Source organism: Solanum lycopersicum, chromosome 5 (genome assembly GCF_036512215.1).
Source record: "Solanum lycopersicum chromosome 5, SLM_r2.1".
Taxonomy (NCBI): domain Eukaryota; kingdom Viridiplantae; phylum Streptophyta; class Magnoliopsida; order Solanales; family Solanaceae; genus Solanum; species Solanum lycopersicum.
Genome location: NC_090804.1, coordinates 22,125,263 through 22,139,012, shown reverse-complemented (window position 1 = coordinate 22,139,012; position 13,750 = coordinate 22,125,263). Strand labels below are relative to the sequence as shown.

The window sequence follows — 13,750 nt, the reverse complement described above, 5'->3', positions numbered from 1 at the left end:
ACTCTATCAAAAATATGATTCATTAGTCGGACAATGTTGAACAAAGTGAATCACATTTTCTTTTTACTTAAATTTTCAGTTAAAGTTAGGTTTATCAAGTTATTGACGTCAGATTCTATGGTTCCAACTCTTATTTTTGCTTAAAATTTGTCAACTTATATAACATATAAAATTATGTTAACAATTCATATAATGATTGCTTTAGTAAAAGGATATTTTTTTAGCATTGAATTGATAGAATCTTACCTAAAATTAATTTTTAAAAAAATTAAAAACAACTAAAAAAAAGTCATCTATAAAAAATTGAACTAATTATGTGCATCTAAACAATTAGATATTTTTTAAATAAATATGTATGAATTATTTTAGGGCAAAATTTAATTTTGCTTTAGACCTTCAATAATATTGAATCGCCTCTGCAAACACACATACCGTGAAATTAGTGTGTGTGTATATATATATATATATATTCTTTGGCGAAATACATGAATAAAATAAGCTTAGTTTAACATGTACACGGATAAAAATAGAATTTTTAATATACGTTTGTGAGGATAATTCAAAAAAACAATTAGGTATTTATATGAATATATTTAAGTAATTTAAAGAGTTGCGTACGTATTTAGCCGTTATTTCAAAATTAGGTGAGCAATTACTCGACCATCACAATGGTTGCGGAAGAGCGTTTGAATTTAAGAGCATCAATATTTAAGTTGAAAATCCGTTCCAACATCAAAATTAGAGAAAAATATAGCACTGAAATTTGAATTTAAAATATAGTCTATGATAATTTTTTTGGATAAAATTTATATTAATTCAATATATACATGTAAAATTTATATCAATTCAGTATATATATTTAAATTTATTTATTTAAAATTAACTAACTTTATTAAATCACGAAATTGTCGTACCATATGAATGCTTCTATGGAAACCTTTGACCAAGGCTGAAAAATTCCAAACGCGCTCGCCAAGTTAGTAGGCCCCACTCTCAACCATTCCCTTTTTCTGAAAACCTCAAACCTGAATATCATTCATCATCAACCCTTTTTTTATTTCTATAATTTATATATATATATATATATATATATATATATATATATATATATATATATATATACGCTTTCAATTTCTTGCATCACTTTTCATTTGATTTACAAACCTAACCTACAACGAAAAAATAATCTGAAATTTTGATATTCATTGTTCATGGATATGGTGTCTTATGCATACAGAGATGCAGCGGCACAGACAGTATCAACAAAAAAAGTTGCCATTTCACCCTCCGATGAACTTACCTACCCCTTTGGAGAATTGGCCGTAGACTTCACCCAATCGGAGCTCCGGGAAGCTGCATATGAGATCCTTGTCGGTGCTTGCCGGAGCTTTAACTCTGGCAAGACATTGAAATATGTTTCCAGCTCCGTTAAATCGTCTACCTCATCATCATCGTCCAAGGCGGCTAGTAAAGTGAAGAAGGCGCTTGGTTTGAAGAAGAATTTAGAATCGGTGAGTGGGAAAAAGGCTTCTACTGTTGGTGTTGCTGAGCTTATGAGGGTACAAATGGGGATTTCAGAGCCAACTGATACTAGGGTCCGACGAGCCTTCTTGAGAGTTGCTGCTGGACAGGTTTATACTACTTTATTTGTGCCTTCATTGATTGATTTTAATTTTTTTTTTGTTGCCCCCAAAGCTTGGTATTTTACTGGGAAAAGCAAAGGAGACACTAACTAATTTGCAGCAACAGACGGATGATCTTTCCTCCATTATTTACATTTTGGGTATCTTACTTATCATTGATTGGTTGAGAATTGATTCTATGGAGGGAGAAAGCTTTTACTTGTTGATGCGATGTATGCTCAGCTACTTAAACTTGATGGATTCATTTAAAAGGAATTCGATATACACTATAGATCAATATTCTACAGCAATGTTCTTTATGCTGCTGCTTAGTGATTAGTTTGTTTCTTCTACTTACCAGCTTGGAAGACGTCTTGAGTCAATGGTTCTACCACTGGAGCTCTTACAGCAGTTCAAAATCTCAGATTTTCCAAATCCGCAGGAATATGAAGTGTGGCAGAGGAGAAACTTGAAGCTACTAGAGGCTGGACTTGTCTTGCATCCATGCTTGCCGCTGGATGAGATAGATACACGTCCAAAACAGCTTCAGCAGATTATACGTGGGGCTCTGGTGAAACCCATGGAAACTACGAAGCACAGTGAATCAATGCTAGAACTACGAAATCTTTCCACGTCCCTCGCCTGCAGATCATTTGATGGGTCGAGCCCTGAGATATGCCATTGGGCAGATGGAACACCATTGAATCTCCGACTCTACCAAATATTGCTTGAAGCTTGTTTTGATGTGAATGATAAGATCTCTGTTATTGAAGAAGTTGATGAGGTCTTAGAAATCATTAAAAAAACTTGGGTTGTTCTTGGTATAGACCAGATGTTCCATAATATTTGCTTTTCATGGGTTTTATTTCATCGATATGTTGCAACCAGCCAAGTTCAAAAAGAGCTGCTCTTTGCCTCTGATAATCTGTTGTCAGATGTAGCAAAGGATTCCAAGACAGTAAAACACCCAACTTGCTCTCAGACCTTGAGTTCTCTACTTGGTCTGATCGTAGGTTGGGCAGAGAAAAGGCTGCTTGTATATCATGATAGCTTTTACAGGGACAACATTGATAGCATGCAAAGTCTTCTCTCTCTGAGTTTATCAGCTACGGAAATTTTGGTCGAACACAGTTCAGGCAACTATCACAAAAGGAGTAAAGAGGTTGATGTTGCATTTAGCAGAGTTGATAGTTACATCAGGGCTTCGATGCTCCACACCTTCTCTCAGGCAAGTTAGTCTTCCTGCTTTGGTAAATCTCATCATGGAGTACACACATCATGTCAGGAACTCCAGTTTGCATTATTAATTTAAGGGTAGTTCAGTGTTTTTCGGCTCTCTTTCTCATGAATCTAGAATGGTGTTATTGGTGCTTCCCCTATATTTCTTATCTCAGCTACACTTTGACTTGAAGTGAGAGTTTTTCTTCCCCCTTGTAGAGATGATTGCTTCTGTCATTGTGACAGTTACAATCTCCTGATAGTGTAGAGCTTCATAAGGATTCTACTGATAATCTATATTTGTGCTGAATATTATGTTTCAGTGCAGCAATCATCCTCCATCTAGCTGTTGTACACTTGATGCTTTAAACATCCTGTCTGTACTTTGTTATTTAAAACCTCTAACTTTCATAAGTTAAACTTTTACTCCTTTGGTGGAAAAGTGACTAACTCTGCTTACTCTGCCTAAAGACAGGGAAAAGAGAGGTTGATATCAAGCAGAAAGTCGTCTAAACAACAGCATAATCCTCTTCCTATCCTTTCTATCCTTGCCCAAAATGTTAGTGATCTGGCTTTTAATGAGAAAGAGATATATAGTGCTGTTCTGAAGAGATGGCACCCTCTTGCAACTGGTGTAGCTGTTGCGACACTTCATGCTTGCTATGGAAATGAGCTGAAGAAGTTTGTTTCCGGGATAAGTGAGTTGACTCCAGATGCTGTACAGGTGCTGATAGCAGCTGACAAGTTGGAGAAAGATCTTGTACAGATGGCTGTTGTGGATGCTGTTGACAGTGAAGATGGAGGAAAGTCATTAATGACAGAGATGATTCCTTATGAAGCTGAAGCTGTGATCGCAAACCTCGTAAAATCATGGATAAGTACTCGATTGGACAGACTTAAGGAATGGGTCACCAGGAATCTGCAACAAGAGGTATGTTTCCTTCTCTGTTGCCGGATTGTAACTATGTCTAGTGCCATGGACCATTACCGATAAACACTACACTCTTTCTTCAAATCTGGATGTAAGAAAATGAAGGTTTTGGGGTCATGGCGTTGAAAAAATTTCTTTCAGATAATTCTTTTCCCTGTATTATATATTTTGGTCCTATTATTGAGTAATAATACAAAAGGAAAGAGGGAGAGTCCGCTCTCCACTGCAAAAAGTATAGTATCAAGTATACCCAGTATTATACAACTATCTTGTAATTAGGGGTCGTTTGGTTGCTGGTTAGGCACTAAGTTATTCATGTGTTTAGTCATGCATAAGTAATATCATGTTTGTTAATATTCTTTTGCGATGTATAAAATTCAATTGACTTGATATGGTGTTTGGTTTGCAATTTAGAAACTCGTATAACTAGTACATGTATAAGTTATAAGAGAACATGTGTATTATTTTATGCAGGATTGAAGATGGAATAAATAACTAATTCATGAATAAGTGAAATCCTGCATAAAATAGTATAGAGATTTCCTCATAACTAATTCAAGTACTACTAATACCTGCATAATTCTAACCTAGGGATCATTTGGTAGCTGGATAAGAAACAAGTTATTCCATGTATTAATTTGTGTATAACTAATATGATGTTTGGTAGGTAGATAATAAAATAAGTTATTTATATATAGAATTAATACGATGTTTAGGTAACAATTTAAAATTTTGCATAACTAATACATGTATAAGTTAAGAGATAATGTATGTATTATTTTATGCAGTATAATAACTAATAAGTACATGAATAACTAGTTCCTGCATAACTAACATATGCATAAAATAATACACAGGTTCATTCATTACTATTTCCTACCGTACTAATACCTCCATAACTCTAACCAACTACTGAAGTCTCAGATTTTCCTTCACTCATCCGGTATGCCTGGAAGCTTCCTGCCAAGTCAAAAGGGTGAAAATAATGATAGGATCTGTCTTCATTATCATTGTTCTTTGTCCTTCATCCCCCGTCCAACTAAACAGAGAGGAGAGCAGAGAGAGAGAAAGAGATTGTCCAAATAACATTTTTATCTCCTGTGTCTCTTACTTTCCCCCTGGCGGAGGATTAAGAGAAATTGTGAAGTTCAAGTCATGTTTATATTATCTTATTATCATATTGGATATGGTCTGCTGGTGCTACTTGGTCATGTGCTGTATACAAACCTTGAACAGATAGCTAAAGTGGTACATCATCACCTGATCTTTCACTTCCTTTTGTAGATTTGGAACCCTCGTGCAAATAAAGAGCGAGTTGCTCCCTCTGGGGTGGAGGTCCTACGCAGTATTGATGAGACTTTTGAAGCATTTTTTTTGTTACCGATACCTATGCATCCAGATTTGCTTCCAGAATTAATGAATGGTCTTGACAGATGCCTGCAGAACTACATATTGAAGGCTATATCTGGCTGTGGTAAATATTAATTTTGGCTGCCATGTATTGATAAATGATGTGATAGTTGACATTGTAGATCACTAATTTCTAGTGTGTTGCAGGATCTCGAAGTGCCTTTGTTCCGACTATGCCTGCTTTGACTAGATGCTCAACTGGGTCAAAATTCCGTGTGTTCAGGAAGAAAGAGAGATCTCCTATGGTTCCGTATAGGAAATCTCAAAGTGGGACCACTAATGGAGATGATTCTTTCAGCATACCTCAGTTGTGTGTCCGTATAAATACTTTGCATTCCATACGAAAAGAATTAGATGTACTTGAGAAAAGGACAATTTCTCAATTGAGGGATAATACACGTGTTCATGATGATAATATTGTTGATGGGTTGGGCAAATGTTTTGAGCTGTCAGTAGCTTCTTGTTTGGAAGGGATCCAGCAGCTTTCTGAAGCAATTTCATATAAAATCATCTTCCATGAGTTGAGGCATATCTTCTGGGATTATCTATATGTAGCAGATGTTTCATCATCCCGGATTGAACCTTTCCTCCAGGAGCTGGAGAATAACCTTGAGATCATATCGGCAACAGTTCATGACAGGGTCCGGACACGTGCTATCACTAATGTAATGAAAGCCTCTTTTGATGGATTCTTGTTGATTTTGTTGGCTGGAGGACCTTGTCGTGCTTTTTCACTTGCTGATGCTGCAATTATAGATGAAGATTTAAAGTTCCTAATGGATCTATTCTGGTCTGATGGGGATGGGTTACCGACTGACCTTATAGACAAGTATTCAGCTACTTTGAAAGGCATTCTTCCTCTTTTCCATACTGATACCGCTATTCTGATTGAGCAACTTGAACATGCCACTGAAGATAATTTTGGCACTTCAGCTAAATCCAGACTTCCCTTGCCTCCTACATCAGGTAACTGGAGTCCAACTGAGCTCAGCACCATTATGCGTGTTCTGTGTTATCGAAATGATAAAATTGCTTCTAAGTTTCTAAAGAAGAAATACAACTTGCCAAAGAAACTGTGATTATTTTGTACACCATGTGTATCTTAGGTTAGGTTGTTCATAATAGTTGTGGTGTGATTATTTTGTACAGAATACTTCTGATTTATTGAGGCATATCATATGACTGTTAGCAAGTTAAAAGAAGAAAAGAATTGGTCAGTTTGTAAAGCAAGATTTTGAGGATTACTGTAATGGGTGTGAAATTATGACATGTTGCTACTAATACATTACCAGCTCAATAGATATGCCTAACTGCTTCAATTGGGGAACAAACCATAGTAGTTCAAATAATGGTTTAGTTTGATTTGATATCAAGTTTAAGAAAATAAAAGACTTTAATCTTGTGTCCTATATTACAGTTATGACAAATATACCAAAGTCTTTTAATCTTGTAGTCATAAACATACCACCTGAAAAGTTAAAATTAAAATGTTGTAAAAATGAAAATAGGTAGGTTGTTCTTCTTAAAAAGAATTTAAAAAGGAAAGTAGGTCATTGTTTTTGAAACAGAACGAATATGTTTTTACCTTAAAATTCTCAATATGCTATAAGGGATCATTCGGTAGGATGCATTAGAAAAAAGAATACATGCATTATTTTTGTATAGGCCAAACCCATTGGTGGCCCTCTAAAATTGGCACCAAATTTCACATAGGCACCTCAACAAGACGATGTTCATTTTAGACTAGGATCATATTATGTCATTTTGACACTTTTTGCTGAGTTGGCATATCACGTGTGTTACACTTACTTTGAGCGCGTGGAAGACATAATTTTATGATTTTTAGACTTTTTTATTTCTTTTTCTTCCTTCTCTTTCCTTCCCATACTTCATTCACATTTCTTGATGTGGAAAATTAAATTAATTATATATATCAACAAAAATAATTTCAGAAAGGACTAAAAAATATGTCTAGAGCATATATCTTCTTCATGATATCAAATTTTTTCACCTAATTTTTTAAATAGTTTCATTGTCAGAAAGTTTACCGAGTCGTTCAAATGTTTGTTGGTCTATTTTCACCTCTCTCTGTTTGAGTTAATTTTTTTCAAATTTAATTTTTGAAATACTAATTTTCGACTTTTCAAAGCTTTTAGCTTTTTCTATTTTGATGAACCCATTTCAAGTAAATTCATAAATAGATCTGATTTTATCATGGATAAATTTTTTTTGGAGTACTTTGAAACTTTCAAAACGAGCAATTCCAATGGTGAAGGTGATTGAAGAAAAACAAAGAAGAAGATGAATATGAAGGAATCGAAGAGATGGTAATAGTATGATAGTTTTTAGATTATGGGTATTTTTGCTTATGACCCAAATTGGTTATATAGATTTAAAGAAAAAGATGAGTGTTGTGATAAACTTCAAACTTGAAGAAAAAGGCATCATAGTAACAGTGATTAAAGGAGGAAGAAATGTGGAAATGGTGAAGGATGGAAATAGTGGAGGAGAAATATAAAGGTGTTGTAGGTTTTTTTTTTTCCTTTTTCTTTTTTATTGAAAGGTAATTTTTAAAGTAATTAATTAATTAAATAGCTTTAAAATGAGTTTTTATTCACAATATATTTTCTAAATAATTTTTAATATATATCACATGTTATTATTTAATTCGCTACTTTGACACGACATCAGCGAGTGTAATACACACACCCTATATATTTGGCTGATTGTCAAAAACGTGAATATGACCCAACGTTCCCCTACTTAAGGTGTTTAAAATGAATAATGCCTACTTGCAGTGTCCAAGTGAAAATTGATGTCAACTCTAGGTGGCTATCAATGGGTTAGAACTTTTGTATATTACTAATATCTTCTTTGATACACTTTTTCAGCGTATGTGTAACTAATACATTAGTTATACACTTGTAGACACATAAATTTTATTGAATCAAGTTCATACAAATATTTGAATTAAATCCAGGTTCATTTGGGCTTTATAAATAAATAAGTCCATCTTATTCAATTCAAATCCATGGTCCATTTCACCTTGAAGCACAAACACATGCCACATGTCATAGTGACTAGGCATCCAAGACCAACAAGGTGACGCCACATATCCAAATTAAGTGGTAGTCCCAATCAAATGCAAGAACCAATCACAATTCGCCAAGTGTCAAAGTGACATCCTTTGGCCAATCACAAGCAACATTGTCCACCCCTTATGACTATAAATAGGGGATGTACATAACATTCTAGGGGCATCAAGAAAATTCTTCAACAAACATTCTGCAATTGGAGAAAGCTACGCCATATACTACATAGCTCTTCGAAGGAGAGATCAACGAAGTTCTTTTCGGAGATCGACTTGAAACCACGAAGCGCTTTTCGATATCTCGGAGATCGAAAACATCTTAAGGATATCTACATCATCCAACAACACGAGAAATACACTACTGAAGACCTCGAATCACGGAGAAACATAAGAGAGAGAATCAAGAGAACAATAGAATTATATTCACAACGATCGTTAATAAAATCACATTTTTTTCTTCTATTTATTTTGCTTGCAGATAATTTTCAGCGCTTAAGAAAATTTGTTGCGAACAAATTTGGCACGCCTAGTAAGACCGATTCTGCTCTTCATCTCTTTCTGCTGCAAATCAAAAACTACATAGGCAACCTTCACAATGGACTGCAAAAAGAGTAGTGATTTTTCACAAAAGGACTCTGCTGATGTCGTCTCTGCTGATCTCAGTCATGTTGGCCCAATTACTCGGCGTAAGTTCAAGAACAGTGGGTTATATGGATTTGAATACTTTACTTCTTTGGAGGCGAGTAATAAAAACAACTCTCATACGATGGTCGTAAGTGCAACAGTTAGGGGCAATCTTCTGTCTGTGTTCTTTGGAGAATTTTCTCAACTTTGGTGAATCTAAAGAATCAAAGGATTCTCCAACTTCAATAAAAGTCAATGCTTTGATGTTTGACTCAACTAACATGGATGAGAAGTTTCCGATGATGGAGCAAACTATTGAGGCCTTGAAGAAATCCGCCGATGACAAAAATCTTCGTATTGCTCAACTTATGAACAAGTTGGAGGTCTTCACACCTGGAGAGTCAAGTCACATCCCCACTTGTCCATCTGGTTTTGATCAACAATACAAGGACATTGAGGAATCTCTAGCAAAGTCAAACTTTCAAAAGGAGAAACAATCTACTTTAGTTGTTGCACTATCTGTCCAACAATTGCAAGACATGATAACAAACACTATCGAGGCTCAATATGGCAGAAAATCACAAAGTTCCTTGTATTACTCCAAGACATATACTAGACGGATTGATTGTCTATCAATGCTAACAAATTATCAACCACCAAAGCTATAACAATTTGATGTTGAGGGGAACCCATGACAACATATCACCCACTTTGTTGAAACTTGTAGCAATGCTGGAACACATAGTGAATTTTTGGTAAAATAGTTTATTCATTCACTGAAAGGGAATGATTTCGATTGGTATATCAACTTGGAACGCGAGTCCATTGATAGTTGGAAGCAACTCGAGAAGGAATTCCTCAATTGTTTCTACAGTAATCGCCAAACCGTCAGCATGATAGAGTTGACGGGCACTAAGCAAAGAAAGGATGAGCATGCGATGGATTACATCAATCGTTGGAGATCATTGAGTCTAGACTGCAAAGATCTTCTTTCTGAAATATCTATTGTGGAAATGTGCATTCAGGGTATGCATTGGGAACTTCTATACATACTACAAAGAATCAAAATTGTGAACTCTTAGAGAGTTTGCTACACGAGCTCATGACATGGAGTTGAGCATCATGAGTCATGGGAAGACATCTCCTTTTGTTGATCTAACAAAATAAAAAAAAGAGTTCTAAAAGGGTATGACCTCAAAGACCCAAACTAAGGAATCTATAGAGGTGAAAGCAACTATTGTAAAGGTCACAACCAAGAGTAAACTAAAAGAGGAGGAAGCAATAAATCAATAACCGAGGGAGGAGAGGCAACGTCCAACCTTGAAGGAGTTAGAGGCAAAGGTTTACCCATTTCCAGATTCAGATGTACCTATGATTTTTGATGAATTTCTATCTAAAAAATTTATTGATCTTCTTAAATCAAAAAGACCCGAAGAAATCAATAAATTTGGTGATCCTAGATACTGCAAGTTCCATCGCATCCTTGTCCACCCGACAAGTAAAAGTTTTATATGAAAGGAGAAAATCATAATGTTAGTAAGTGAAGGAAAAATAATCATTGACCAAGATGAAACAACGGAGGAAAATCATGGTAGTGTAGCACCAAATCAAAAAAAGTAATCAAGGTCCACTTTCATGCAATTCGGAAGTTTAACACCTGTTGAAGTTGACTTTTCAAGAAAACCCCCTGAAGGTTCACTAGAGATAGACGATAATGAAGTTGATGGTTGAACTCTAGTTACTCATAAGAATCAGAGACATCAAGAAGTCCTTAGGATACGAATTCTTAAGACAAGAGCAACAAGGAGTGATGTGAATCAACTATAACCATCAAAAAACGTCAAGGCTTGTACTAGCAAAAATATTAATGGTTCTTCATGCAAAGGTTCAAGTCCCATTACATTGGATGAATTATTTCCTGAAAAATTCTTATATGGTAGTCAAATTGGTGCAACACGTGTTATTTCTAGCACAGACGAAACAAAGCGAAGCAAAGGTGAGCATAATCTAGCAATAACATAAGAATATCAAACTGATGAAAAAGTTGCCCTATGTTGTGCTACAATTGCCTTCACAGATGATGACTTGTTGTTAGAGTCTAAGCTACATAATAGACCATTGTTTGCTGTAGGGTCTATTCGAGAAAAATATCTCAATCTCATACTAATCGATGGTGGTTCGGCATTGAATATTATGACAAAATTTGTCTTGAAAAAACTTGGGATCATTGTTGATGAATTGTCCAAAAGAAATCTGACGATCCAAGGGTTGAATCAAGGAGGACAACGATCCATAGCAAAGATTTATGTAGGATTTTCCATTGGCAACGTGAAATCAAACACTTTGATTCATGTCATAGATGCCAAAACATCATACAACTTGTTGCTCGGGCGTCTTTGGATTCATGAAAATGGAATGGTGCCATATACTTTGCATCAATGCATGAAGTATATGAAAGATGGTAAGGTAGTCAAAATAGATGGAGACATCAAGCCTTTCATTGAGACGAAATCATATTTCGCAGATGCAAAATTCTATCTAGATTGTGGAAGAGAAAATATGGAGAAACATGTAGAAATCGAATCAATTGATGTCGAAGATAGTAAAGTTGAATGGGGTGCTATCGAGATGTCTAGGGAGAGAACAAAAGAAGTTTCCATTAAGCTCCCACCATCTGAAGGAGACATGCAAACCAATATTGATAATAAGCGACCAATCTTTTGCTACATTCCACGTGAGCGTCAAAAAAAGGGACAACCACTGCTAGAAGAGTGTACTCAACAAGTCCACCCACCGAAGAAGGAACTCAGTGACATAACATTCCAAGATTTTAAGGAGAAAATGCCTATCCCAGTTGCGCAAGTATCATCTATCACTTTAGAGCCCTCCAAAGGCAATACCCAACTTGGTAAGATAAAAAGAAACTTTGATAAAAAGGTCTTCACATTGTTTGAAATATCAGGTTACGACTTCTCAAATCCATCAATGTCTGGAGAACTTAGGGATGAATTCACTGGTGAAAAGATACACGTGCTTACAAAGTCTCAAATGCAGTTGACAAAAGAAAAGATATCATTTTGCTACTCCTAGATTTGGGTTAGGATTTAGATTGTCGGAGCCTCCTCGGATTTCATCTAAGAAGGAAAGGAAATACTTTTATCCCACTAGACCTCTAATGAAAAGAAAAAGTAATCTAAGTAGGGTAAAATACCACGAATGACTTCGGTGTTTGAACGCATTGGAAGATTAACACCCCGTGTCTCTTCATTTGAAAGATTGAGCCACATGGATGACAGAGGATCCTCTGAACAAGTGGACGAATATGCCACCACCTCAAAGACTTTAGTATTTCATCGCTTGGGAATCCAAAGAAAGTCATCATCCGAAAGGAGGTTTCTGGAGCATGAAAGTAAAAATTTTTGTGGTGTAACTGACGACAAAGAGATTTAAAATGTTTTCCCATCAAGTATGAAGAGAAATTGTCAATCACAACCGATGGTTCTTTGAAGGTGAAAAGAAGCACAATTGTGGTCACCAACTAATTTCATGAAACCATCACAATATTCATGGGAATTCAGATGGAAGATTCAAACTTGACACAATTATCCCATCACATAATGGTGGAAGAAGGTCCAGACATTGATGATACAAATGATGATGTTCAAAAGGCTCCCTCTCAATTGGAGGATGACGTGCAATAAACATAGACGACCTCAAGGAACTAAATCTAGGCACTCTAAAATATCCACGTCCAATCTTTGTTAGTGCACTTCTTACACCAGAAGAAGAGAGGAAATACTTCAAGTTATTGATTGAGTTCATAGACGTTTTTTCTTGGTCTTAGAGAGAAATGTCGGGCCTTAATCCTAAGATAGCTATTTATAATTTGGGGATAAAAAATAGAGTGTGTCCTATAAAGTAGTCACAATGAGCGTTTCGCCTGAGTTGGTAACACAAATTGAAGTGGAGGTCAACAACCTCATCGGAGCTGGATATATAAGATAAATGAAGTACGCATTGTGGATCTCGAATATTGTACCTTTTAAGAAGAAGAATGGTCAAATCGTGTCTGCGTTATTTTTGATATTCTGAACAAGGCATGTCCAAAAGATGACTTCCCTTTGCCAATCATTGAACTCATGATTGATGCTACAACTGGCATAAAGCTATGTCATTTATTGATGGGTCTTCTAAATATAATCAAATAGAATGTCTCCGAAAGATGAATAATCCATTGCATTTCGAACTCTGAAAGGGATTTATTGTTACAAAGTGATGCCCTTGGATCTAAAGAATGTTTGGGCCGCCTATCAACATGCAATGCAAAACATATTTGATGACATGCTTCATAAGAGGGTGGAATGTTATGTCGATGACTTATTTCTAAAGACGAAGCAAAGGGAACACCATCTTAAAGACCTTCGAATTGTTTTTGAATGGTTAAGAAAGTTTGACTTGTAGATGAATCCACTAAAATGTGCATTTGGTGTTACCTCAGGAAAGATTTTTGTTTTTATTGTGCGTCATTGTGGAATTGAAATTGATCCTGAAAATATTGATGTCATTCAAAAAATGCCTGATCCAAAGAACTTGAGAGGCATACGCAGTCTACAAAGAAATTTGACATTCATTCGGAGATTCATTGCTAACCTAGCTAGATGATGTCAACCCTTCAACCACTTGATGAAAAAAGTGCTCCTTTCCACTGGGACCAATTATTTCTAAATTCCTTTGAAATCGTCAAGATATACTTGATGAATTCACCTATATTAGAGGCACCAACTCTTGGAAAGCCATTGATATGATACATTGCATCACAAGAGCGATCACTTGAGGCACTTCTTGCTCAAGAGA

General features: G+C 35.7%; 1 protein-coding gene across 1 annotated transcript; it reads left to right on the top strand.

The window, feature by feature from the left end:
* Positions 1 to 1,038: 1,038 nt before the first annotated feature.
* Positions 1,039 to 6,478, top strand: LOC101265640 (protein unc-13 homolog). The gene is made up of 5 exons (XM_004239219.5): positions 1,039 to 1,631; positions 1,984 to 2,850; positions 3,316 to 3,771; positions 5,056 to 5,245; positions 5,329 to 6,478. Exons 1-5 carry the CDS (start codon positions 1,212 to 1,214, stop codon positions 6,258 to 6,260), a joined length of 2,865 nt encoding a protein of 954 aa, XP_004239267.2. The 5' UTR covers positions 1,039 to 1,211; the 3' UTR covers positions 6,261 to 6,478.
* Positions 6,479 to 13,750: the final 7,272 nt, after the last annotated feature.